At 39.6% G+C, this 26,656-nt stretch overlaps 1 protein-coding gene across 1 annotated transcript in view; it reads right to left on the reverse strand.

Moving 5' to 3' along the window:
* ITGA9 (integrin subunit alpha 9) overlaps positions 1 to 26,656 on the reverse strand; it is a 953,395-nt gene that overhangs the window by 864,649 nt on the left and 62,090 nt on the right. The window contains exon 3 of the mRNA XM_070726333.1: positions 24,963 to 25,069. Coding sequence (XP_070582434.1) covers positions 24,963 to 25,069 — 107 coding nt within the window. The remainder of the gene's footprint in view (positions 1 to 24,962; positions 25,070 to 26,656) is intronic.

Here is a 26,656-nt window from a genome sequence, read left to right on the forward strand (position 1 = left end):
TTCAGACAAGATGCAATCGTGTACTGACGCCAGTAGGCCTTCAATGTGAAGTTTTCATCAGCATCCATTGCTTCCACGATGCTTCCAAGAGAATTGCACGTGTACAGTGCCTTAAATGCGCGGATAACACCTTGATCCATCGGCTGGATAAGCGATGTGGTGTTTGGTGGCAAGAATTCGACTTGCACCCCAGCATGTTCATGTGCCAGGTCATCATGGCCTCCAGCATTGTCCATTAGGAGAAGCACTTTGAAATTGAGTCCTTTGGCAGCCAAATAATCCTTCACCTGTGGGATGAAGCACTGATGAAACCAGTCCCGCGTGAGGGGTTTTGTAATCCATGCTTTAGGATTATGCATCCAGTACACTGGCAATGCATTCTTATTTCTGTTCTTGAGTGCTCTTGGATTTCGTGACTTATAAATTAGCCCTGGCTTCATCAAAAAGCCTGCTGCATTCCCACACATGATCAAAGTCACTCGATCTTTCATGGCCTTAAAGCCAGGGGCTTTGGCTTCATCTTGCATCAAGAAAGTCCGTGAAGGCATCCTCTTCCAGAACAGGCCTGTTTCGTCCATGTTGAACACCTGTTCTGGAAGGTAGCCCCCTTCTGCAATTAGGTTTTTAAATGTGCCCTGGACGTAGTTTTCGGCTTCACCTGTATCTGCTGAGGCAGCTTCTCCATGCAATGACACACTCTTCAGGCCATAGCGCCGTTGAAATTTCTCAAACCACCCTTTGCTTGCTGTGAATGTGGCTGGGGCTGAAGAAGCAGAAGATGTTGATGGCTGGGGACAGGAAAGGGAGAGAGAAGTGACTTGAATGAAAGCATACAGTACTGTATGGTAAATGCCCGTCTCTTTCCTTCCCTCCTTCCCTCCCTCCTTCCTTCCCTCCTTCCCTCCCTCCTTCCCCCCTTCCCTCCCTCCTTCCTTTCTTAAAAAACACTTAAATAATGACAGAATAAAAAACCCCAGCCCTCACCTGCATTTCCCTCATCTGCATCGCCTCCTTCTGTGTTTGCAAGACTGTTGTACAGTTGCTGTGCCTTTGTCCTTATGGTGTTGGTATCCAAAGCAATGCTCTTTTTGCGGCAGTCTTGTACCCACACGGACAAAGCAGCTTCCATCTTCATAAGGCGTTTGTTTCTAGGCGTCACCATTCTTTTTGCAGCCTTGTTGAATGTCATCAGAGAAGTTTGCCTTATCTTCTTATCGTCTTTGCGAATGTATTGCACACTCGATTCGTTGATCCCATAATGCTGACCAACATCTGCATAAGAGCGTCCCTCTTTCAGCATGTCCAAAAGTTCAATTTTCTCCTTAATTGTCAGCATCTTCCTGCTCTTTTTAGCGTCGCCACCTCCGCTCCGCGTGCAACGTTTAGGAGCCATCTTCCAACAAGTCTTAACAAGTTCCAAAAGCTCCAAACCACGCGGGGCAAACAACACTGATTGGCCGAGATTTCTGTCCATCAGCAGTCGGGCAAAAATTTTGCTTTTTTTTTGCGATGGCAAAGCTGATTGGCCGAAATTTCGGCCAATCAGCAATGGCAGATGTTAGTTTGGTTATGACGTATGACGTCATCGGGCGGGAAAAACCGTGGTGTAGAAAAAAAAACGCGGACTATTTTTAAATTATTATTGTTTGAAAAACCGTGGTATAGCATTTCGCGAAAATCGAGACCGCGAAAATCGAGGGATCACTGTATTATCAATCAAATAAGATATTACATGTAAGCCAATTGCTAATTTATTGTATTCAAAGTTTAAAAAATAGTGTAGATAAATAGTTTGATTGTTGTTACCACTTACTAGGTACATATTACATATTTTCCAAATTTTAAATAGTGATATATTACCGTATTTTTCTGTGTATAAGACGCACCGGTGTATAAAACACACCTAGGTTTTAGAGGAGGAAAACAAGGAAAAAAGTATTCTGAACCAAATGGTTCATGCCTGGTGGAGGAATTCTGGGAAGTAAAGTCCACAAGTCTTGAAGCTGTCAAGTTTGAAGTTTGTAAAAAGTGTACATGGTTTATAAAAAGTATATATGATTATAAAAAGTATTCTGCTACACCGGTATTTTATTAAACAATATAATACTACTGTCAAGCCTAAAGTCATTGTGTGAAGTTAGAGGTTGTGCCTGACACAGTTATATTGTTTAATAAAATACCAGTGTAGCAGAATACTTTTTACAACCATGTATACTTTTTAAGTATACATGGTTGTAAAACCAGGTGCGCCTGGTGCGCCAGTTGCGGCCCTACTTGGACCGGGAGTCATTGCTCACAGTCACTCATGCCCTCATCACCTCGAGGCTCGACTACTGTAACATGGGGCTACCTTTGAAAAGTGTTCGGAAACTTCAGATCGTGCAGAATGCAGCTGCAAGAGCAATTATGGGCTTCTCCAAGTATGCCCATATCACTCCAACACTCCGCAGTCTGCATTGGCTGCCGATCAGTTTCTGGTCACAATTCAAAGTGTTGGTTATGACCTATAAAGCCCTTCATGGCACCGGACCAGAATATCTTCGGGACCGCCTCCTGCCGCACGAATCCCAGCGACCGGTTAGGTCCCACAGAGTTGGCCTTCTCCGGGTCCTGTCGACTAAACAATGTCGTCTGGCGGGACCCAGGGGAAGAGCCTTCTCTGTGGGGGCCCCGACCCTCTGGAACCAGCTCTCCCCTGAGATTAGGATTGCCCCCACCTTCCCTGCCTTTCGTAAACTCCTTAAGACCCACCTTTGCCGTCAGGCATGGGGGAACTAAAACACCTCCCCCTTGCCCATGTTGTTTTGTTGATTGATTGACTGTGTGCCTGTTTTTTATATATATACTGTTTTTATTAATTTTAAATTGTAATTAGATGGGTGGGCATTGGATTTGGTATTATGTACTGTACTGTTTTTTATTATTGTTGTGAGCCACCCCGAGTTTGCGGAAAGGGGTGGCATATAAATCCAATAAACCTAAACCTAAACCTTAAAACCATGTATACTTTTTTAAATCATGTACACTTTTTACAAACTTCAAACTTGACAGCTTCGAGACTTGTGGACGTCAATTCCCAGAATTCCTCCACCAGTCATACTACCTTAGGAATGAGAGTTGAAATCCACAAGCCTTAAACTTGCCAGGTTTGAAGACCCTTGCACTCCTAACCTCTAAGCCAGGGGTCTTCAAAGGGTTGTGGACTTCAACTCCCATTCCCATTCCCATTCCCATTCCTATTCAGCCTGTTCTAAACCTAAGCAACTTTAAGATATATGGACTTCAACTCCCAAAATTCCTCAGCCACTGTCCAGTCTGGGGAATTCTGGCAGTTGATGGTCATAGGTCCTGCTGTTCTGTTCTGGTCCTATATGACCCGAAACCAAGTTTGAGTCCCCGGTAAAACATTTTCCCTGCATATCTGAAACTTGAAATTTCATGACTTTTCATCATTTCAGGGGTTCTCTCTATGAGAATTTTTTTTGGGGGGTGGGGGGCTTAGTTTTTGCTGGGCAAAAAAAGTCACAAATCTTCTGTTCGGGTCACATACGACCCGGACCGAAAACTCTTCATTTGAAGTGCTTATGTTTGGTCAATTTGAAAACTTTTTTCACTTGGAAAGTAGTCTGAACATTTCTGCACACAATGATATGAAAATTGAACTGAAAACATTAATCCTTATTGGTTTATTTTGCACATAAATGTGCCTCCCCCCGTTGTTGTGTAAGTTTTTTCAATTTATGGATAGTTTTGCTTGCAAAATGCATTCTATTTTACTGGAGTTGGTGTGGGATTGGTAGCTTGAACATTTCTGAATATAAGAAAAATATAAAGGAACTGAAAAAAATGATTCTTACTGGTTTTTTATCATCAGAAATAAGCCCCCCCCCCTCGGCTGCTTGCAACCATTTTCACTTTTTATTTTTTTATGCTCCAAATCTGAAATATTCTTTAAAATCTTAGGCATTCATTTACTCAATTTAACAATGCTGATCATCAAAAAAATATTTGTGGGGGTGGGGGAAAAAAAATTTTTCTGGGCAAAAAAAAAGTCACGTTTAGTCTGTTCGGGTCATATAGACCCGGACCAAAATGATTTTTTTTAGGTACTTGAATTTGGTCTTTTTGAAAACTTTTTCAACTGGAAAACTAGTTTGAACATTTATGAACATAATGATATGAAAATTGAACTGGAAAAATTGAGACTTATATTTCTATTTTGATCAAAAAGCCCCTCCCCCCATCCTTTCTGAATTTCGTGTCAATTTATATTTTTTAAGGCTACAAATCCCTAAGGAATTTCCCCCCAAAAGGTTTGATATACTAAATTGAACAATCCTGAACATAAGAAAAATATAAATGAACTGAAAAAAATGGTTCTTATTGGTTTATTTTTCCCACAAAAGGGCCACCCCCCTGGCCTTGCTGTGTGCCATTATTGTCACTTGTTATACATATTTGTCTAGAAATATTTGGAATATCCTTTTGAAAATCAACCACATTGTAGCCAGATAACTAATTTTATGAAAGAAATCCATTTTACTAAAAAAAAGTATGTAAGTTTGAAATTAACAGCATAATTTTTATATAAATTGAAATAACTTTATGTGCAAAATAAACCAATATGCATCAGTTTTTCCAGTTCAATTTTCATATCATTATGTTCAGAAATGTTCAAGCTACAAATCCCACACCAACTTTAGCAAAATAGAATGCATTCTGCTAGCAAAACTATCCATAAAGTGAAGACTATTTCACAGAAACGGGGGGTGCATGCATTATATCAGCAAAATAAACCAATAAGATTTACTTTTCTCATTTCAATTTTCATATCATTGTGTACAGAACTGTTCAAGCTACCAATCCCACACCAACTTTAGTAAAATAGAATGGATTTTGCAAGCAAAACTATCCATAAATTGAAAAAACTTTCACAAAAACGGGGGCACATTTATGTGCAAAATAAACCAATAAGGATTAATTTCTTCAGTTCAATTTTCATTCCATTGTGTACAACAATGTTCAAACCTGTTTCCAGGTGAAAAAAGCTTTCAAAAAGACCAAATATAAGTACCTAAAATGATCAATTTGCAGTCCGGGTCAAATAGACCCGGGAACATAAGATTAGGGAGTTTTTTCGAACAGAACAGCAGGAAGAAACTCTGCTTTTCAAGTCCCTAAGTTCCCTGAGAGGAAGGGAAAAACGATCTTGACTTTCCCCACTTGACTTTTCCTTCTGACGTGTCTGATTACAATTTCATCATCAGCACCCGCCCCCAAACAAGCCGGAGGTGGTTCAAACACCACTTGTAACTGCTGATTCCTCTGGGGATGGAGAACAAGCTCTGTGGCTCTTTTCCTTCTGATGGCAGGGGAAGCAGGATCCCATCCTCCCACATTTCACAAAAGCATCCCTTTCTCTCTCTCTCTCCCCACCCCCCCAAAAAACCCTTTTCCCCAAATTCGCTTGGCTTAAGCTATCGGATTCCCTCCTAGCCAGAGCAAATGTTTCTTTTGTAAAACCTGGAGGAGGAAATCTCTCTTTTTGATGGAGGAGGGCAAGGAATCATGAGCCCAGTTGGGAGATCCCTCCAGGATTTAGAATTATTCTTAAGAGTTGGAAGGGACCTCGAAGGTTGCAAGCATTGGGGGTTCTCACAAGCTCTATTGGCAAGCTGTTGCACTGGTTGATTGATCTCTCACACACACACGATCTCTCCCCCCCCCCCCGATCTGAAACTCTGGAGATCCCACGGCAGAGAGACCACCTGTTTTTTTTAATCTGCAGCAGAGGGAAGGGATATCCAGGTGAATCCGGGCAGGAAGAAAGGGAAAGATGGGGAGGGGATGCCCAGTGCTCCCTCTTTGGCTTCCCCCCAACCCATGATTCTTCTGCTTCTGCCTTCCCAAACATTAAGGAAGATTGCCAATACAAAAAAGTGGGGGGGGGGGAGAGAAAAGAGGAAGACGCGCCAAAAGCCACAAAATGCAATGCAATGCCACCCTGCAAGGGAAAAAAAACCTGTCATCCCCTTCGGCTTGAAAAGCAGAAGCCCTGTCTGTTTTTTGCCTAACAGCTCCTCTGCCTCAGCCCCTGCTTGGATATAACAAGCGGTGGCAGCGGCAAAAAAGGTGACTGTAATCAGGGAGAGGAGACAGTGGCGGCGGCGAAGGAGGACTCCTGAGAACCTCCCCTCCTCATCTTTTGCCTGGGCGAAGAATGCTGGAGGTGCCTGTGGCCACCCTATGCGGAGCTTGAAGGCAGTGCTTATGCTCTATTCTCCCTGATGCCGAGTGGCTTTTAAGCAAAGGACGGAGGGAGTTCCACTATCTCCACCTTGCACGAGGGATTGGAATGCATGGGCAGCGGTAGGATGGCTTCGAATGGCAGTCGCGGTTGGCAAAGGATGCTCCAAATGAAGCAGCCTTGGCTGGGGAGAGGTGGCACCTGCCACAGCCACTTGCTCAAACTGCTTTTCGGCCTGCCAGGAGGGCTCCTTGGGCAATTTATTTATTTAATTAATTTATTTTATTTATTAGATTTGTATGCCACAGTGCGGGGAGGGAAGCAGCCGAGGGCTGCCGGGTGGCCCAGGGACAGCTGCCACTGAAGTAGGGGAAGGCTGCTGCTGCTGCTGCTGCTGCTGCTGACCACTGCCCAAATCCCCCCCCCCCAGTAATATTGTATGCATAAGATGCACCCAGTTTTTGAGGCACTTTTTTGAAGTAAAAAGGTCCGTCTTATACACCGAAAAATATGGTAATTGAAAATTGACAAGGAAATATTATGCAAGAAAATTAATATTTAATATTAATAGTAAAATATTTAACAACACTGCAACTACAACTAAATATTGGGGAAAAACATTAATTCCATCATTAACACCATCTACTCAAAATAATCTTGAAGTTGAAATGAAGGATAAGACTCCAGGAAATCACAGTCCTCAAACCTCAATGACAACATTAGTATCACTATAAGAGATAATTGTTAAAATGCAGGAGTTTGAAAATTTGGGCCTTATTGTATGGTTTGGAATTTTTTTTAAAAGAATCTATCGCAAATTATAGCAGAAATATTAACATCCATTACAAATAAGTCATCACAAGAAATTATGCAGCAAATTGACAATATTCACAGGATTAGTACTTCTTATGTGAGAAAAAACAAGTTAGCCAAATAAATTCATATCAGATTTACAAAACGTACTATAAGAGACAAAATTTATAATCAATCAAAAGAAAAAACAGTTACTTATAAGGGCAAGGAAATACTAATGCTCCGATGTGCCTTGGTGAGCACAGGAAAGGAGCAGACAATATCAAATCTTATCAATAAAATTAAATTGCCACAGAATCCACTTTAAATGGCTAATAATAGATGGAATGCTAGCAACTTTAATTGACAAAAAATACAGAATCACTTCACCAGAAGACGCAAAGGACTTTTACAAGCAAGTCATAAAAAATGTTGAAGAACAAGATTCGAGGAATGGGGATGATAAAGACAAAGAAAATGTTGAGGAATTATGCTTAGAAGACAACTTTCTGAAAAAAGAAGCCAGACCAAAAATGACGCGAGAAGAATATGGATGAGAAAGACCTACAACAAGGGCACAAACAGAATCAAAGAAGGATAAAAGAAGAAATGGCACAAATTAAAATACAACAGGATGAAATAACATTATTCTCGGTAAACATCAATGGACTAAATCCACCTATGAAAAGAAAAAAGATTTATCATAAATTATTAAAACAAAATGCAGACATTACATGTATACAAGAAACGCATATTTAAAAAGAAGAGAATAGCATTTTATACTTTCCAAGGTTGGGTGATTTTTTTTCATCTCTAGCATTGGTTAAAAAAAGAGGTATATATGAAACAAAGCTTAAATCCAAAACTACTGCTTAGTGATGGAGACGGACGAATCCTAATGGTAATTGGAAAAAGAATTCACCAAAATTGTAGCAATATATGCCCCATCAATTAACCAAACTGATTTCTTTGCAGATCTACACAAAACATTAATAGGAATAACCTCAAATAACATACTAATAGGATATTTTAATGCAATTACTGACAGAAATAAAGACCACAAAGTCATAATTAAATTGAAAAAAGGAAGCAATTACCTGCAACCTTTGAAGAATTACCAATGGAATTTAGCTTAAAAGATATATGGCATTTCTATAATCCTGATAATAGACAATATACCTTCTTTTCATTTCCACATACTATATTTTTGGTGCATAAGACGCACTTAGATTTTAGAGGAAGAAAACAAGGAAAAAAGTATTCTGAACCAAATGCGATAGTATTAAATAGTAATAGTAACCTCTCCAGCCACGAGTGGGTGGGTTTTGTGCCTCCTGGTGTTTTCTGTGGGAATGTCTCTCTTCCTTTTTTCCTCCCTTCCCTCCCTCCTTCCTTTTTTCCTCTCCACTTCTCTCTTTCCCTGAGGTCTTTTTCTGCCGTCAGACTTCTATGTTTCTATGTTTCTTTCCCTTTTCTTTCTTTTTCTTCACTTCTCTCTCTCTCTCTCTTTTCCCTCTCTCTTATTCTCTCCCTCCAGGTCTCTCTCATTTCTGTGTACCTCTCCCTCTCTCTCCTTTTCTCTCTCATTTGTTTCTCCCCCCTTTTGCTCTCATTTCTCTCATTTTCATTTGTTTTTCTCTTTCCTCTCCCTTTTTCTTTCTCTCCCCTTCTCTCTCTCATTTGTTTCCCTCTTCTCCCTCTCTCATGCTCTCTCATTTCCCTCTCCCTTCTCTCTCATTTGCCTCTATTTCCTCTACCTCATTCTTTCCCTCCATCATTTTCTCATTTCTCTGTCTTTCTCCCTTTCTCCCTTTCTCTCTCTCATTCCCTCCCTCTCTCACTTCCCCCTCTCTTTTTCCATTCCTGTCTCACCCCCCTTTTATGTGTGTATGTGGTGTGTGTGTGTGTTCACTGTTGAACCATTTCCAAAAGCAGGTGAGAGCTGGTTTTTCTTTCTTCTTCTTTGGGTACTTTTTGCCATATGATTTAAATCATGAATCACTTCTCTCTTTCTTTTGTTTCTCTCTCTTTCATCTCATTCTCTGCCTCCATCATTTTCTCATGTCTCTTTTTCTCCTCTTTTTTTCTCTCATTGCTCTCTCACTCTCTCCCTTTCATTTCTGTTTTTCTCTTCCCCTTCACTCTTTTTCCTTCTCTACCCTTCTCTCTCTCATTTGTTAGTTCTTCCTCTCCCTCCATCATTTTCTCATTTTTCTCTTTCTACTTTTCTCTCTCACACATTCCCTCCCCCCTCACTTCCCCCCGCTCTTTTTACCTTTCATCTTTCTGTCTCTCTGAGGACCAGCCAGCAGCAGCGTGTAGAAGACGCGGGGGGGAGCTCAGGGATCTTTCAGAGACTGTAACCCTTTCCCACCTAGCAGAGCTTTCAGGGATTGATAGGGTAAGAGTCAATTCGCCAAACTGAGTGAATCAAGCCGCACGCCCACACGCCGGAAAATATATGCTCGGGTGGGGGGAGGCGGGAGGGGAAAGGAATTGCCCTTCCATTTGTTCTGGGCTGAAGGGACTAGAGCGATGTCCACTTCTTCTTTTTCCCCTTCTATACACCGTTGCTAGCTGGTACCCAGAGAGACAGAGATGGAGGCAGAGAGATGAGAGATAAAGAGAGAGGGGGGAAGTGAGAGGGGGAAGGAATGTGAGAGAGAGAAAAGGAGAAAGAGAAAAAGGAGAAACTGAGTGAATCAAGCTGTGCCTCTACTTATGAACACCTCTACTGATGAACTTTTCAAGATACGAAATATTTTTTGCCTCTATTTCCGAACCATTTTCACCTTACAAACCCGAGTGCAGGTGGGTGCGCTCTCTTATTGCAGGTGCGCTCTCTTACTTCCACAGGGATTTTCCTGCCTTGTGATGCCACGCTGCTTGGATACCCTGCCTCCGGACTGCCAATGCCGACTGTTGCCAGCCGAAATGCTTGGAATTTCCCATTTGCTTGTGGCAACAATCCGGAGGTGGGAAATCCTAGCTGTGGCAAGGACCAGTGCTTTTGCCTCAGACAAGGCTCCCTGGCTCTCATTATGTGCCTGGCACCCTCCGGGGGAGTCCCTTCAAGGTGCCCAAAGCAGCGGGCTTTAATTCCTCTTACCTTCCATCTCCACGGACCCTTCCCGATGCCTCCCTGCCAACCGCCAAAGAAGAACAGAGCGGAAAAGTTGTGAGGGATGGCAGAAGGGCCTGCGTGAGGAACTAGAAGGACGCCCATGGGCACTATTCCCCCTAAGGTGTGCTGCTGCATGTGAACGCACCCAAAAATCAATGCTGTGCTGCATTTTCAAACATGGCGTAGCAGTCCCCGCCCAACAGCTGATCTGACCCTCCCAACTGTCGGCCGGGGAGAAACCCCCATGGGCTCTGAGCCCCGTCCAGCTTCTCCAGCTCTGGGGACCAGGCCCAGTCACCCAACCCTTCCAATTTTCTTCCCAGCACTGAGCGGATTCTGACATGAACTTCGAGGGCAAAAAAACCCAGGAAGCCTGGTCAGAGGATGCTTGAGGTAGACAGTGGGAAGTTGGGGGAGGGGGAGCAGCAAGGAAAGTGTGTGGAAGTGTTCCACTGGTGAAGGTTTTTCTCCCTCGAATGTCACGTGCGCGAGCTCCCCATTCTGCTGCCAGCCCACCATTCACCTTGGGGAGGGGGAGAGCCTCAGCACTCCTCTGCAAACTTTGAAGAAACGGTGGAGAGAGAGAGTGAGGTGAGAGCTCCGGTATGAGCAGTGCTGTAAGAGTGTGTGTGTGTGTCCTGTGGGGATAGAGCAGCGATCGTTCCCATTGCTCAGCTGACGGTGCTGCCCAAACCGGAGCTCTCACCTCACCCTCTCTCCGCCTTTCTCTTTAAAGCTCATGATGGAGCACTCAGCCTCGCCCCAAAAGGCACATGGTGGGACGCAGAAGTTCGCCCTGAGACAGCCCTGAGGGAGGAGGCAGGGATTGTGCCCATCTTATGCGTGAGCTCCCCGTTCCAAGGCCAGCCCATCATGTGCCTCGGGGGGGAGGGAGGCTGAGCGCTCCAGTCCGGAATTATGCTTTGTGTGTGTGTGTGTGTGTGTGTGTGTGTGTGTGTGTGTGTGTGTGTGCTCAGCAAAATGCAATCTGGGGACGCATCTCTTTGCGATGAATTGCTCTGTCCCGACCTTTCCCAGCCTTTTTTAAAATGTACTTTTTAAAGGGGATTCGGATCTGGTCTTTCTCCAATGCTTCTTTAGACTTCTCTTCTGGTGTTTCATTCCCGGTAAACCAAGGAGACCTCCAGGGTCTGTTGCCAGAGAAAAGTCGCAAAGGCATAATTTGGTCTAGAGCCTCCGTCGCATCTGTATTCCAGGCTGCAGCAAATGACTCTGCCGAACTGTGGAGACTCTGCCGAACTGTGGACAAGTGAATCCGGCAAAACTCCAAGCGCTCTTTGAAAACCTTCTGGATCCATCAGGCATCTGGGGTGGAACCTCCTAATTGGTTCCGCCTCCCTGTGGGGAAGGATTGGAGCCTTAAAATCAAGCCACAGTAGAAAATAATCTGACCATGACAAAGGCAGCATTTCTAAATCCCATAATATCAGATCATTACTCAACTGTCCCAAGAGGAAAACCATGTCAAGAGTGTGCCTCCTCTCATGGTTTGGGCCCTGAACTACTTGGGTCAGGTCCATGGTTGCCATGGTGGCCATGAACTCCTGAGCCACTCCAGAGGATTCACTGAGAGACAGCAGATTAAAATCCCCCAAGACAATAAGTCCAGGAGACTCCACTGCCAGCCTGGCTGCCTCCTCAAGCAGCGCAGGCAGGGCTGTTGACATGCAGCTGGGAGGCAGGTATGTGAGCAACAAGTCCACCTGTACCCCTAGGTCCAGCCTCATAAGAAGGGACTCAAAACCCACAATCTCAGGAGCAGTGAGCCTATGCAGCTTGAAGGTCTTCTTGGCTATAATTGCCACTCCTCCCTCCCTTCCCTGGCGTCACAGCTGGTGCCACACCTGAAACCCAGGTGGGCACATTTCCAAGAGAGGAACTCCCCCCTCTGGGCCCAGCCAGGTCTCAGTCACACATGCCAGGTCTGCCTCCTCCTCCAGGAGTAAATCCTGGATGAGGGGAGCTTTATTTATAGCAGACCTGGCATTGAGCAGCAACCGCCTGAGCCCAGGGTCCGGATTTCGCTTGTCACCAGTTCCCCAGGTTGAGTCAATGGGGCCGGAACAAGGGACCGCTTTCAAACAGCGGTCCCTTGTTCCCCATGAATGGCCTACCCCATGTCTCCCACCATATCTGCCTTTTCCCAGCACGATTGGAATATTCAGGCCCTCCACCACCCCATAGATAGGCACCCCTACTCCTCCTGCCTCCAAGCCGCCAGACCAACTGTCCCTTCCATACATTTCATACATCCCAGACATCCTCTCCATCCAATCATATTCATGCATTCGCCTTAAAATTGATCTCCTTAATATAGTTTTTTTTAAAATTGTATTAGCCAATAAATAGTATCCCATCACACTCACTATCATTATACATACACATAATCAGTCACACTCCATTCCCCATCCCACCTCTACAATAGAATAACCTTTAACAATATATCTAAAAACAATTATTAAAAACAGTGTAAAAACCCAATATAAAAATTGCTAACCAACATCTATATAAACAGACATATGGGACTGAACTTAAAATCATCTTCTGTAGGAGTTCTCTGTGGTTTATGTCAAAGATTACAATCTGATGTAAAATATTGTCCAGCCTAACCACAGCAGTGGGAGTTAAATGGCCAAGCCCAAAGACCAATAAGTTTCTATATCCCAAGAGTCTCAGCAGCCCTAAAAGGAGCCCTAACAGGAAGGGTTGCTCTGGCATACTGGTTATTCCAAGTGCCTCAGCATTATTCTTCAGCGTCTCTGTGTTTTAAACAGATGCCAGCAGCCTCCTCCGGTGTGCCCCCCCCCCCGGGAGCTTTCACAGGTGCCGCCCAGTCTATTTTTTTTAGGCTACAAATCTCTAAGGAATTTCCCCCCAAAAGTTTTGATATACTAAATTGAACATTCCTGATCATAAGAAAAATAGAAATGAAATGAAAAAATGATTCTTATTTGTTTATTTTGGTGACAAAAGGGTCACACACACACCCCTCAGCCTTGCTGTGTGCCATTATTTTCACTATTTATATATATTTGGTTAGAAATATTTGGAATATCCTTTTGAAAAGCAAGCACATGATAGCCAGACAACTACTTTTATGAAAGAAATCCATTTTACTAAAAGCAAGTATGTAAGTTTGAAATTAACAGCATAATTTTTATATAAATTGAAATAATTGAACACGGGGGGGAGACATTTATGTGCAAAATAAACAAATATGGATCAATTTTTCCAGTTCAATTTTCATATCATTATGTTCAGAAATGTTCAAGCTACCAATCCTACACCAAGTTTAGTAAAATAGAACGCATTTTGCAAGCAAAACTATCCATAAATTGAAAAACATTTCACAAAAACAGGGTGTGTGTGCATTTTATCAGCAAAATAAACCAATAAGCATTATTTTTTTTCATTTCAATTTTCTTTTCAATGTGTGCAGAAATGTTCAAACTTGTTTCTAAGTGAAAAAAACTTTCAAAAAGACCAAATATGAGTACCTAAAATGAACAATTTGCGGTCCAGGTCAAATAGATCCGGGAACATAACATTAGCATGTGTTTTCGAACAGAACACCAAGGTTAAGAGTGGGAAAAGTTCCCAATGCAAACCCCTGATCAGTTACATTGTAATAAAAATTTAAGAGCAGGTAGACCATTCATTAACATCTCTGCTACACCCCAGGGTGGGTTGTTTTTTACTTTGTTCCAGGTGCTTTCTGAAAAAACACGTCTCAAACTTTGATTTGATGATTATACAGCCCGGAGCAGGAACTAGGGGAAGGGGAGAGGGAGAAAGGTGCATTTGTGTGTGTTTCTGTGTGTGTTGGGGGGAGCAGGAAAGCCCCACTGTGGGTAGTATTAAGAGAACCGATCTGCCACCAGATCCTTTAGCCGCGTTGAGGTTTTTTTAAATTAAAGAACGTGTTTAAGAGAGGACGAGCAAGTTTTCCTCTGAAACATTAGGTCGAAGTGTGAACAGCAGAGAAGTAAAAACATCTAGCGCTTCTTGTCCAGAAGGGACTTTCTCCTTCCATCTTTACCCACAGGGACATCGTTGCCTCCTTTCCTTGCAAGGCGATTTCAGAACTGGGGAGATGGCTGAACGAGCTCCTTGGGAGTCAGGACATTGGGACTTGCTTGCCGCCGGGGAAATCTTGCAGTGACAGGCAAAAAACCACTAAGGCAAAAGGGATTTTGGACTGTGGTCTTGAGAAGTCAGGGTGGTACCTCTACTTAAGAATGCCTCTACTTAAGAACTTTTCTAGATAAGAACCGGGTGTTCAAGATTTTTTTTGCTTCTTAAGAACCATTTTCTACTTAAGAACCCGAGCCCAGAAAAATTTCCCAGGAAATTTGAGAGTGGCATGAAGGCCCAGTCAATTTCCTGCCATTCCCCCTTTAATCCAGGCCATCTTGGGCTTTTCTGGGCTGCCAGAGGAGCTTTTCAGTGGCGCTTAAGGAGGCTTTGACAGTCCAGAGGGAAAGAAGCATTTTCCTTTCTCTGGGTGCTTGGATAGGGAATAAACCTCTGCCAGTGTCCAGAGAAAATAAACACTACCTTCACTCTGGACAGCCAAGGAGTGAGTGAGCGAGTGAGAGGAGAGGGGAGCCCTTAAGGATGGGAAGGAAGAGGCAGCAGGTAGCAGCAGCAGCAGGCAGTGTATTGGAGGCAGCCTCGTGCTGGGTGTATTGGAGCGTGTGCTCTTCCACACCATCTCAGAGCCCCTCTTTTCTTTTTTAAGCCTTAAAGTTTTGGATTTTTTTGATTCCCCTCACCTCCCCTTCTTCCTTCAGCAGCGACTGTCCTCCTCCTCCTCTCCTTCCTCCTCTTCCTCCCACCCAAATTCCAAGCTTTTATTTCTTTTCTAATGGGTTTGCATGCATTATTTGCTTTTACATTGATTCCTATGGGAAAAATTGCTTCTTCTTAAGAACGTTTCTATTTAAGAACCTGGTCACGGAACAAATTAAGTTCTTAAGTAGAGGTACCATTGTATTTCTTATTTACACTATTCTCTGTATTCTACCTTACTATACATACACCACACTAGTATCTCACTAGTATATCACTACAACTATCTCTATTACTGTAACTCACAGGAACCAACAGATCAATATATCAATACAGCAACAGGAACACCAGAGAGCGTCAGAGATCAGAGAGCAGAGAACAATACAAAAGCTCTTACATATTTATATATTTATTATCCAATCAGGTTGCTGCATGCTTAATTACCTCAGAATGACTCAGCATTCTCTTTGTAGTCCTTTCTTCTGCATTGAGATATTATCTCAGGATATTGCTTAAACCTGACACCCCTTCTAATATCTCAATGCAGCGATACACAACTTGTTTACAATTACTTTACATTTTACATATACAAATTTGCATTGTTACATTTATATTCCATATCATATAATTTAATCCCTTTGGATTATACAAATTGTTTCACATTCTGCAATCTAACTTCAATATACAGTTTTAACTGTGTTGGCATTCTGTAATTTAACAATGTAACTATTTAACAATTGTACAATGTTTGTCTTTTGCCTTAATACAATATTTTGTTTACTTGTTCTTACAATGTCAATGTCCAACTCATGTCTTACATATCCAAAGTCTGTTACCATAAACGACTTAAATACTTGCATGATTATGCAATCATCTCTTGCACATACATAAATATCATCAACATATACATTTATCATTATTTGATCCTTTCCAACATCCTTGTTGTATACACACGCATCAGCTGTGCTGTGCCTAACCCCCATTTGAATTAAATTTTCATCTAAAATACATATTTAGATGAAAATATGAAGAGGACTGCTTTAAGCCATAGAGAGCCTTTTTCAATTTATACACTTTAGAACTATCCTTAACTTCAAAACCAGGTGCTTGTTTTACATAAACATTTTCTTTTCAATTGGCATTTAGATAAGCACATTCTAAATCAAACTGTTTAATTTTGAAACCTTTTTGCATCGTTAATGCTAGCATAATTCTCATGGATTCCGCTTTAGCCGTAGGTGCATACGTTTTGTCATAGTTCTGCAAATAATTTTGGATGAAACCCTGCGCTATAAGCCTTGCTTTGTACTTCATACTTCCATCAGGCATTGACTTTAATCTATACTTTAATCTATACTGTCTATATTTTGAACCAATTACTTTTCTGTTTTGGGGTAAATCAACAATGTCAAATACATTTTGTTTTTGCAATACCTCATATTCATCCTTCATAGCTTGTTTCCATCTTTGAATTTCCTCTGGTGACCTCTTTAACATTTCATTATAACTTTCTGGCTCATCTAAAACACTGCACACATAAACACCTTGCGAATAGCCATATCTATCTGGAGGTATCCCAATATTAGTTCTTTTTTATCTCCTAGGTGTTGTGATTCAGTCTGAGGCTCCTCAGGGAACGGCTGGAACTCTGCCGGCTCCATGCTCAGAGGGGGAGGACAAGGAACAGGAGGAGGAGGAGGACCAGGCAGACGGGGAAGAGGAATGTCAGGACGAGGAGGAGGGAGAACAGCCTGAGACCCCCGGGGGGCAGCTCTCCCCAGCGAGTAGCCTGGAATAATTATATGAGAACGCACAAGCCATCATAGATATGAGGCAGAGAAGGGCAGCACAACGAAGGGGACAATTAGCCAGGTATTTCCATCCCTAATAGGCAACAGCTGGGTTTGGGTGTGGTTCTCCTCAGAAAGGTTGAAAAGGCAGGCCCGCCCTTCCTGTATTGTGGAGAGTTATCTTTTGGGACTCCTGTGACCTTGCTTCGATCCTTGGCGTCTCTGATTCTGGCTTGTGGCCTTGAAGGCTGAAAACTTGGGGGAGGCGTGGGTTTTATTATCTACAGTGGTGTGTGTGCCAGCAAGAAGCCTGTTGTATTGTCTGGCCGTCGTGACTCTTCTGTGAAGCTTCATAGCATTCCAGTTTGTAAGAACAGTTTTTGTTATCTGTGTTTGTTTTCAAAGATATAAAATGACTTTGCTTTTTATCAGCGTGTCTGGATACTCTTTTTAGTTGGTGTTGGCATCTGGGGGAACCCAGACAGAACACTAGGTAACACTCTTTCTTCATTAACAACCTGTGTTTCCTCAGATTCTAATAGCTGTTCTTCCTAGACTTCACGTTTCACACTGCTTTCTACCTGTGGCCTAACCTTAATGCTGTTCTGTTCGTAAAAACTCACACTTGTACTCTTCCGGGTCACTATGACCCAGACTAAAAAAAGTTTAATTAGGTAATTAGGGGGGTTTTTAACCTTTTTTCACTGGGATATTAATTTGAACTTTTCTGAACACAATGTAAGGAAAATTGAAATGAAAAAATTAATGCTTATATTTTTATTTTGCTCATAAAAGCCCACACTCCCTGTTTTTGTGAATTTTTTTTCAATTTATAGATAGTTTAGCTTGCAAACTGCAAACAATTTTACTATATTTGGTGTTAGATTACTAGTTTGATCATTTCTGAACATAATGAAATGAAAATTGAACTGAAAAAATGCTTATTTGCTTATTTTGCTCTAAAAAGCCCCCCACCAGTGTGTGCACAATTTTTTCACTTTATATATAAATTATGCTGTGAATTCAAAATTACATACTTGTTTACAGTAAAATGGATTTCTTTCATAAAATTAGTTGTCTAGGTATCATGTACTTACTTTGCAAAAGGATATTCCAAATATTTTCAGTCAAATATATATAAAAAGTGAAAATAATTGCACACAACCAGGCCGGCCGGTGGTGGCCCTTTTCTGAGCAAAATAAACAAATAAGCATCATTTTTTTCAGTTCATTTCTATTTTTCCTATGATCAGGAATGTTCAATTTATTATATCAATACCAAAGGGGGAAAATATTTGGGATTTGGAGCCTAAAAAAAATATAAACTGAAAAACTTTTCAAAAAAATGGGGGGGCTTTTCTGAGCATAATAAACAAATAAGTATCAATTTTTTCAGATCAATTTTCATATAATTATGTTCAGAAATGTTCAAACTAGTAATTCAATGCAAAACATTTTCAAAAAAGGTGCAACTGGCAAGCTAAAAAAATAAAGTGAAAATTATTTCACACAGCTGGGGGGGACATTTATGAGCAAAATAAACAAATAAGCATCTTTTTTTCAGTTCAATTTTCATATCATTATGTTCAGAAATGTTCAAACTAGTAATTCAATGCAAAAAAATTTCCAAAAAAAGTTGCAAATGGCAGGCTAACAAAATGTAAAGTGAAAATGATTGCACACAGCTGGGGGGGAGGCCTTATTTCTGAGCAAAAAAACCCAATAAGCACCATTTTTTTCAGTTCCTTTCCATTTTTGTAATGATCAGGGATGTTCAAACTAGCAATCCAACACCAAATATAATAAAATTGTTTGCAGGGGTGGGTGGGCTTTTATGAGCAAAATAAAAAATAAGCATTAATTTTTTCATTACAATTTTCATTTCACTGTGTGCAGAAATGTTCAAACTAGTTTCCCAGTGAAAAAAATGTTTCAAAAGGACAAAATTTAAGTACCTAAAATGAACCATTTTCGGACCGGGTCATATTGACCCAGGAACAGTGCAAGTGTGAGTTTCTTGCCCAGCAAAAACTAAGCAAACCCCCCCCCAAAAAAATTATCATAGAAAGAACTTATAAAATTTATTTATTTATTTATTCAATTTTTATGCTGCCCTTCTCCTTAGACTCAGGGCGGCTTACAACATGTTAGCAATAGCACTTATTAACAGAGCCAACATATTGCCTCCACAATCTGGGTCCTCATTTTACCCACCTTGGAAGGATGGAAGGCTGAGTCAACCTTGAGCCGGTGATGAGATTTGAACCGCTGACCTTCAGATCTATAGTCAGCTTCAGTGGCCTGCAGTACAGCACTCTACCTGCTGCGCCAGCCCAGCTCTTGATGCAAAGTCATGAAATTTCAAGTTTCAGATATGCAGGGAAAATTTTTTACAGGGTCTCAAACTTCGTTTTCGGGTCACACAGACCCGAACAGAACAGCAACTCACTTTGACTTAACTCAGTTGGTTTTTTTCCCAAAAATATCTCCGTATTGGATTGAATCTTTTCCCAATTACTATGTTTCTCGAAATTGGCACTTCTAGATATAACAACTTTACCATAAGATGTAGAAAATATGTATCCTTTGGAATGTTCATCATACCCCCCATATCTAATTTCCCCCCACTTTGGCTGTTCTTTTAACCTCTGTTCCTCAGGAGTCAACACATATGCAAAAGAACCAAAAATTCTTAAGTGTTGCAAATTAGGATTTTTCTTATACAACTTGTAATATGGAGTTAATTTATCACTGATAAATTAATAAGGTAGGTAGCTGTGTTTAAAGCCTCAGCCCAAAAATGAAACAGTAAATTTACATCTGTCAATAAGGCATCTCTCACTATATTTAATACACCTATTTTCCTTTCTACAACCCCATTCTCAGCAGGTGAATAGGGATTAGTTTTACTATATATATTATTCCTTGTAATCCAAGGCATCTTTTGAACTGTGAACTATTAAATTCTCCTCCTCTGTTTGTCTGCAACTTTCCAACCTTGTAATTAAACTGTCTCTCAATCCTGTTAATCCATTCCCTGAATTTTACAAATATTTCACTTTTGTATTTCAATAAAATACAAAATGTATATCTTGTAAAATCCTCCACAAGAACAAAAACATATTTAGCACCTCCTTGACTGGATTTGTGGTCCAGACAAATCCTCACTAACCAACTCAAAAGGTCTCTTTGTTATACGTGTGCTAAATTTTGGAATAGGATATCTTTTTACTTTCACTTTACTGCAAACTGAGCAATCCAAAAATCTGCTGCAGCATTTCACCTTTAAACCACAATTCTCAGTTAGCTTTTTTACAGCACCAAAGCTAGCATGATCTAATACTCTATGAAAATTGTTTATATAATCATTATGTAATGGCTGGTTTACAATGCATGTAGCGTTCCCCTTTAAAATCTTATTCTTCATCCCATATAATTTGTTTTCTTTTTTTTTAAAAATGTATACATAAATGATAAAACAAAGAAACAAATAAACAGATAAACAAAACAGTAAATATAACAAGACAGTAAATAAAACAAAACATATAAATACAAACATTTTGGGGGGAAATTTCCCCACTCTTTTTGAATATTCAATCAGAGAATTTTTCCTCATAACTTAGTGTTCTTTTATTAATGTATTGCTTTGCTTTGCTTATACTTTAATCTGTTTTATGGAAGTTTATAATTTGTTTATTTTATCATTGTTCTTTTCTCTAGTCAGTCATAAAAGTTTCCCCATATCTTATAATACTCTGAGTCTTCTTTCCCTTCTAATTTTTTGGACATCCTGTCCATCTCTGCACATTCCAGCACCTTTTTGATTATCATGCCTTCTTCCAGTGTTCTATCAGATTTCCATTGTTGCGTGTAGGCTATCCTAGCAGCTGTCAAAATATGAATGGCCAAATATCTTACTTCTTTTTTATTTATTTTTGTTAAAAATGCCCAATAAATATAATTCTGGGTTTTTTTACAATTCTTCCTTTGTTATTTTTTTAACCAATCTGCTATCGTGTTCCAATAAATTTTTGTCTCTGCGCAAGTCCACCATTGGTGGTAAAATGTGCCTTTTTTACATTGCCAACATAAGGGTGAGACTTTCGGGAAAATTTTAGAAAGTCTTTCCAGTGACAGATGCCTCCTGTAAAATATCTTATACTGTACTGGTTTTCCTTGAATGTGATCGATTTTGTCATCTGCCAATTGCAAATCCAGAGTTTTTCCCACTTTTCTACTTCAATGGTATATCTGAAATTTCTTCCCCAACTTATCATATTTTCTTTTACAATTTCCACTTCTGTTTCGTATCGAATTAAGTATTTGTATATTTTACCGATTAATTTTTCATCATTCCCTAAGGGTGTCTTGTCCAGGTCTCCCCTCCCTACTTGAAAGCCGTGTTCTCTTTTATCTTTTTGGTATGCATCTTTTATTTGTAAATATGTCCACCAATCTAATAATTTGCCACTTTGTTCCAATTCTTCCTTTGATTTTAAATTTGTTTGTTGATCTAGTAATTCTTTATATCTAATTGTATTTTGGGGTCTAATTAAAACTGGATGGTACTTTAATTCAATTGGCGAAATCCACTCTGGTATCTTTATATAATGTTGATTTTTTATTTCCTTCCAAGTTTGTATGAGCGAATTTCTTAATATATGTTTTTTAAAATATTTATGAGTTTTATCCCTTCCGTACCAGAGATAGGCATGCCAACCTAATAGTAAATCATGGCCTTCTATGGTTAATATTCACTTATTTTCTAAAATAATCCACTTTTTAATCCAAGTTAATGATGATGCATAATAATATAATTTAAAATTTGGTAATCCCAAGCCTCCTCTTTCTTTCACATCTTGTAGTGCCTTTAATATTATTTGTTTTCTAATTCACTTTCAGCACATACCACATTGTTTTCCAAGATAGAACATTTGTTGTCATAAAAGTGAATTACATATCCTTCAGCAGCCAACTTTCCCACACTTAGCAAACAAAATTTTAGCGTAGGTACACAAATAACATTATAAATTGTTGTGTCTAAACAGGAAATATGCGCTGATCCTGATAACTGTACTTTCGATTCTGTACCATCAGCTAAATTAACGTGGCTTATCTGTGAAGACTTTAAAACACCCTGTAAAAAGTCTTTATTGTTAACGATATGCTCAGAGCACGCCAAATCCAGAATCCATTTTGCTTTTTCCTGAAGACATTGCTGAATGTTCTTTCTTGGCTACTTCGACATGACCCTTCTTAGTGTTAAAATGCTGCTTATGTCTGCTGAAGCAATTTCTAGCTACATTTCTATTTCTATCATAATTAAAGCATTTTATCACAACACTGTGCACATTTCTTTTTCGACCAGCCCCTTCTTGACTCTCATCCATAAACTGTCTTTGCTTATCACAATCCATCAATTTGGATGTAACAAAGTGCAAATTCAAGGAACTTTCGGGTACACTTTGTATACTCAGCACAAATTGTTCCCAAGTTTTATCTAAAGATGATAGTAATATATAGATTTTATGATCCTCTGAAAAAGTTAACCCGTGAGAGTCCAATTCAGCAAACAATGTTTTCATCTTAATTAAATGGACATTTATATCTTCTCTGGGCTGTAGTTTCAAATTAAATAGCTCTCATGTCAAAGTGACCTCAGCACCAGCTGTGTCTCTCTGATATAACTTATTGAATTTTTGCCAAACTTCAAAGGCACTATGTTCACTTTTAATGTTAACGAGCGGGCTGTCGTCCATTACCAAAACGATGGTTACTTTTGATCTTTCAACTAACTTCTTTTTTTTTCATCGTCTTCATCTGGTGGACTAACTATCATATTCCAAAGTCCTTCTCTAATTAACAAATTTTGCATTTTTATGCTCCACAAATGATAGTTAGTCTCATTTAATCTAGCAAATGGCTAACTTGCTGCTGAGAAAGCCATTCTGACACAGCAAAATAGCCCCTTCCTTCTTAGAAGCAGTCCACTTTAAACAATTATTCTGCAATTCACCAAGCTCTGTCTCATACAGAAACCTGGCTTGACAAACTTTAACTTCTGCTTGTAGTCAACTCCTACCAGCACTGGCCACCAACCCTGGCTTCCACCAATCCTGGTCTTATTACTTCTTCTCCAACACAGGAACTCAGGAACACTGTGTCTTCAGTCTGGGCTAACCTGGTTAATCTGGGTTTAAACTTGGCTAGTTTGATATGGGCTTAATCCTGGCTACTCTGGGTTTAATTGTAGCTATTCTGGGCTTAATCGTGGCTATTCTGGGCTTAATATTGGCTACTCTGAGCTTAATCCTGGCTACTCTGGGCTCATAACCTGTCAGAGCTGCACTTTCGGAAGCTAGCCAGCCCAACCAGCTAACCAACCCAACCAGCCAACCACAGACCAATAGATATGAAGTTGAAGTCTTCAATGAAGCACAGCAGCAGCAGGAAGTCTTGCAAAAATATATTTACTTCTTATTTACACTATTCTATGTATTCTACCTTAGTATACATACACCACACTAGTATCTCACTAGTATATCACTATAACTATATCAATTACAGTAATTCACAGGAACCAACAGATAAATACAGCAATACAGCAACAGGAACATCAGAGAGCATCAGAGAACAGAAAGCAGAGATCAGAGAACAGAAACAGCAATACAAAAGCTCTTACATATTTATGTATTTATCACCCAATCAGGTTGCTTTATGCTTAATTACCTCAGAATGACTCAGCATTCTCTTTGAGTTACTATCCAAACAATGTCTAACAGAAAAAGGATTAAATCTGGATTGGTTTCAGTATTTACAAATCAAGTCAAAATTTAGAGAAGATAAAAATAAATTTGGCTTTCAAAAAAATAATAATCTAGACAAAATTATTCTAGGCCAAGAAACAAAAATGATTTCTAAGATAGATAACTTTCTCTTAGACTGACACAATAGAGGAGGAACTGAAGGAAACAATGATAGCTATAGCTAATCCTACATGTTGGAAATGCAATGCCCCCCCCCCAGAATGTATTATCATATGTGGTGGAGTTGTATACAGTATATGCAAAAAAATATTGGCAAATAATTAGAAAATACTTAGAACAAATAATCTCTCAAACAATTCATCCAAAACCAGAGTTATTTTTACTTGGTATTATCAGACAACATCTTTAAAAAGAAGATAAATACTTAATTCTTTATTTAATAATGGCAGCAAGAATGATATATGCCCAAATGTGGAAGAAAGAAACAATTCCTACAACTTTAAATTTTATAGTTAAAATTTTGGAGTGTGCAGAAATGACAAAATTGACTATGGAACTTAATGATAAAGAAAAATCGGATTCCTATACAGCTTGGGAAAGATGGTATAAATGTCTCAAAGAGAGAAAATATTTAATTAAAATAAAATAAAATTAGTATTAAATTCATCACTCACAAATGCAAACAGAAATTGAATTAAATTAAATAATTAAATAATTAATTATACACTACTAAAATGACAAACCCGATCTAGAGAGATAGAACATAACCATTACAGTATAGTAACACTAAGCTGCATAGTAACAAAAGTCAATGGATAGATGACGGATGTTCTTATTGAAGAAAAGCAGTAACACATAATCATAAAGGATTACTTGGGAAAATATATACAACGATAAAATATGTGTTAAGATAACGAAAGGTATAGGTAGTTTAGTTTTAGTTTACAGTTGTTTTAATAATGTTAATTTGTTTATTATTTTTACTTTCCTAAATATATTTACTTCTTATTTATACTATTCTCTGTATTCTACCTTAGTATACATACACCACACTAGTATCTCACTAGTATATCACTATAACTATCTCAATTACAGTAATAAATTATAAAACATGACCTTTAATATTTAAGTCTATATACATGCATTACATTTATAAATATTTTTATTAAAGGAAATAAAGAAACTTCTGTTCCAAGTGCTAAATCTACACTTTGAAAAGGAAGCCCTCAAGATGACAGAAGCAGGTGTATTGAAGCTGTCTTCCTAGATGGCAGCTTTGTCCTCGCGATACAATTTACCTTCCTCCCAGAGGAAGAAGAAAATTAACTGAATTCTCATCAATCTGGCACAGCATTTCTGTTTCCACACATTTTATGTCAATGTCAATATGACACTTCCCACTTCAATGAGATCAAGGGAAAAAAACTTACCAATATACTTCCTCCAACCGTTGGCTGTCTTGCCAGACTGACACCCATCCATTCATCATCCCTATCTTCTTTACATGTCTTTCCACAGAACATTCCTCGAACATTGGCTAAAACAAATACAGGAAGAAGGTGGGAACTTAGAAAGAATGAAGATGACAATAAAGTATATCTACAGGAAATTGCACTCTAGGCAACAGACCATTATTTTTTTCCATCTGGTGGATTCAGAACTGGAATGGAATGGAATGGAATAGAATAGAATAGAATAGAATAGAATAGAATAGAATTTTATAGCCAAGTGTGATTGGACACACAAGGAATTTATCTTTTATCTTAGCACAATGCAGTTCTCAATAAAGGAAATATTTCATGGAAAAACGTTTATCAATTTCATCAGAGACTGGCAATTATTTGTCAATCCTGGTATTAGACATTCTATAGAAAACCTACATGAAATCGCTAGTAGCTTCACTATGAAACTATGTGATCAGGCTTGATAAATTGACAATTAAAGCTTGAAAATTAATAAGTAGTTACAATCGGGCTTGAAACATTGACACATAAACCTTGACAATTTATGTAGAATATGTAACTCCTTAGCATCAGGGCATGTTAATATAAAGCAATTGGCAGTTGGAATAGAGTTCTTTTCAGGTGGAGAGGGGAAATATAACATCCCAGCCTGCAGACCAGATGAGTCACACGCTGGCCACGGCCATGGATGGTTTAGCAAAGGGGTAGCATCAGAGTGTGTTAATATAATGCAATTGGCAATTGGAACAGAATTCTTTTCAGGTGGGGAGGGGGAGTAAAACCTCTAGCTCCTTAGCATCAGTGTGTATTAATATAATACTGTATAAGAAATACTAATGATCTGAGGGTCATTTTGAAAAAAATCCTTTCTTAGTGAGCACCTAGAAGCCAAGAGGAACAAGTTGGTAGGCTTTAACATTCTGGAGACTTCGTGATGAGTGAGTGGTATTTAACTTTTATATAGATTATTATATACTATTATTATTATAGATTATTTATATAGATTATTAAGATATTGGCTAATAAGAGTTACTTTCTAAAATGTTACATTTTAGGGGTTATCTCGGGAAAGAAAGGATTTAATCCAGGGGTATCAAACGCATGGCCCACAGGCCGGATGCATCACGCACTGGCCAGTCCCACCCCAGTTTAGCAAAGGGGGGGAAGTCATAATATGTCACATGACAACAACATGATGCTGCAAGTTTGACACCCCTGATCTAATTCTCTTAGCTAACATTTCTGGCAAATTCTCACCCTCATTCATAGACACTTAAGTTGTGCTAACAGAGAGGATAGCAGCAAACATGGATAGAAAATCATTCCAGAAATGGCAGGTCCAAAGTTTTTTCCTATCATCAATTTCAGAAAGCTATTAGAGCAAAGAACCAAGAACCTTTGGTGTCATGAAGGAGAAGACATAAGGGGAAGGACTGGGGAAATACCAATATCTGAGGAAGAAATACCTATTTCTGGATCCCTTTTGTACTTCAAGTTAGCAGAAAATAACCACAGATAAAGACCATATTTCGTCCAATGATTCTCATTCCAATGTCCTCCCATACATTTCTAGTTCAAGAAGATCATTTCCTGTACATCAACTTGCACACAAGTAGATGAAGATAGTCGAAATAAATTTTATGTGAAAGGTTCTATGTTTC

The sequence above is a fragment of the Erythrolamprus reginae genome, chromosome Z (genome assembly GCF_031021105.1).
Source record: "Erythrolamprus reginae isolate rEryReg1 chromosome Z, rEryReg1.hap1, whole genome shotgun sequence".
NCBI lineage: Eukaryota > Metazoa > Chordata > Lepidosauria > Squamata > Dipsadidae > Erythrolamprus > Erythrolamprus reginae.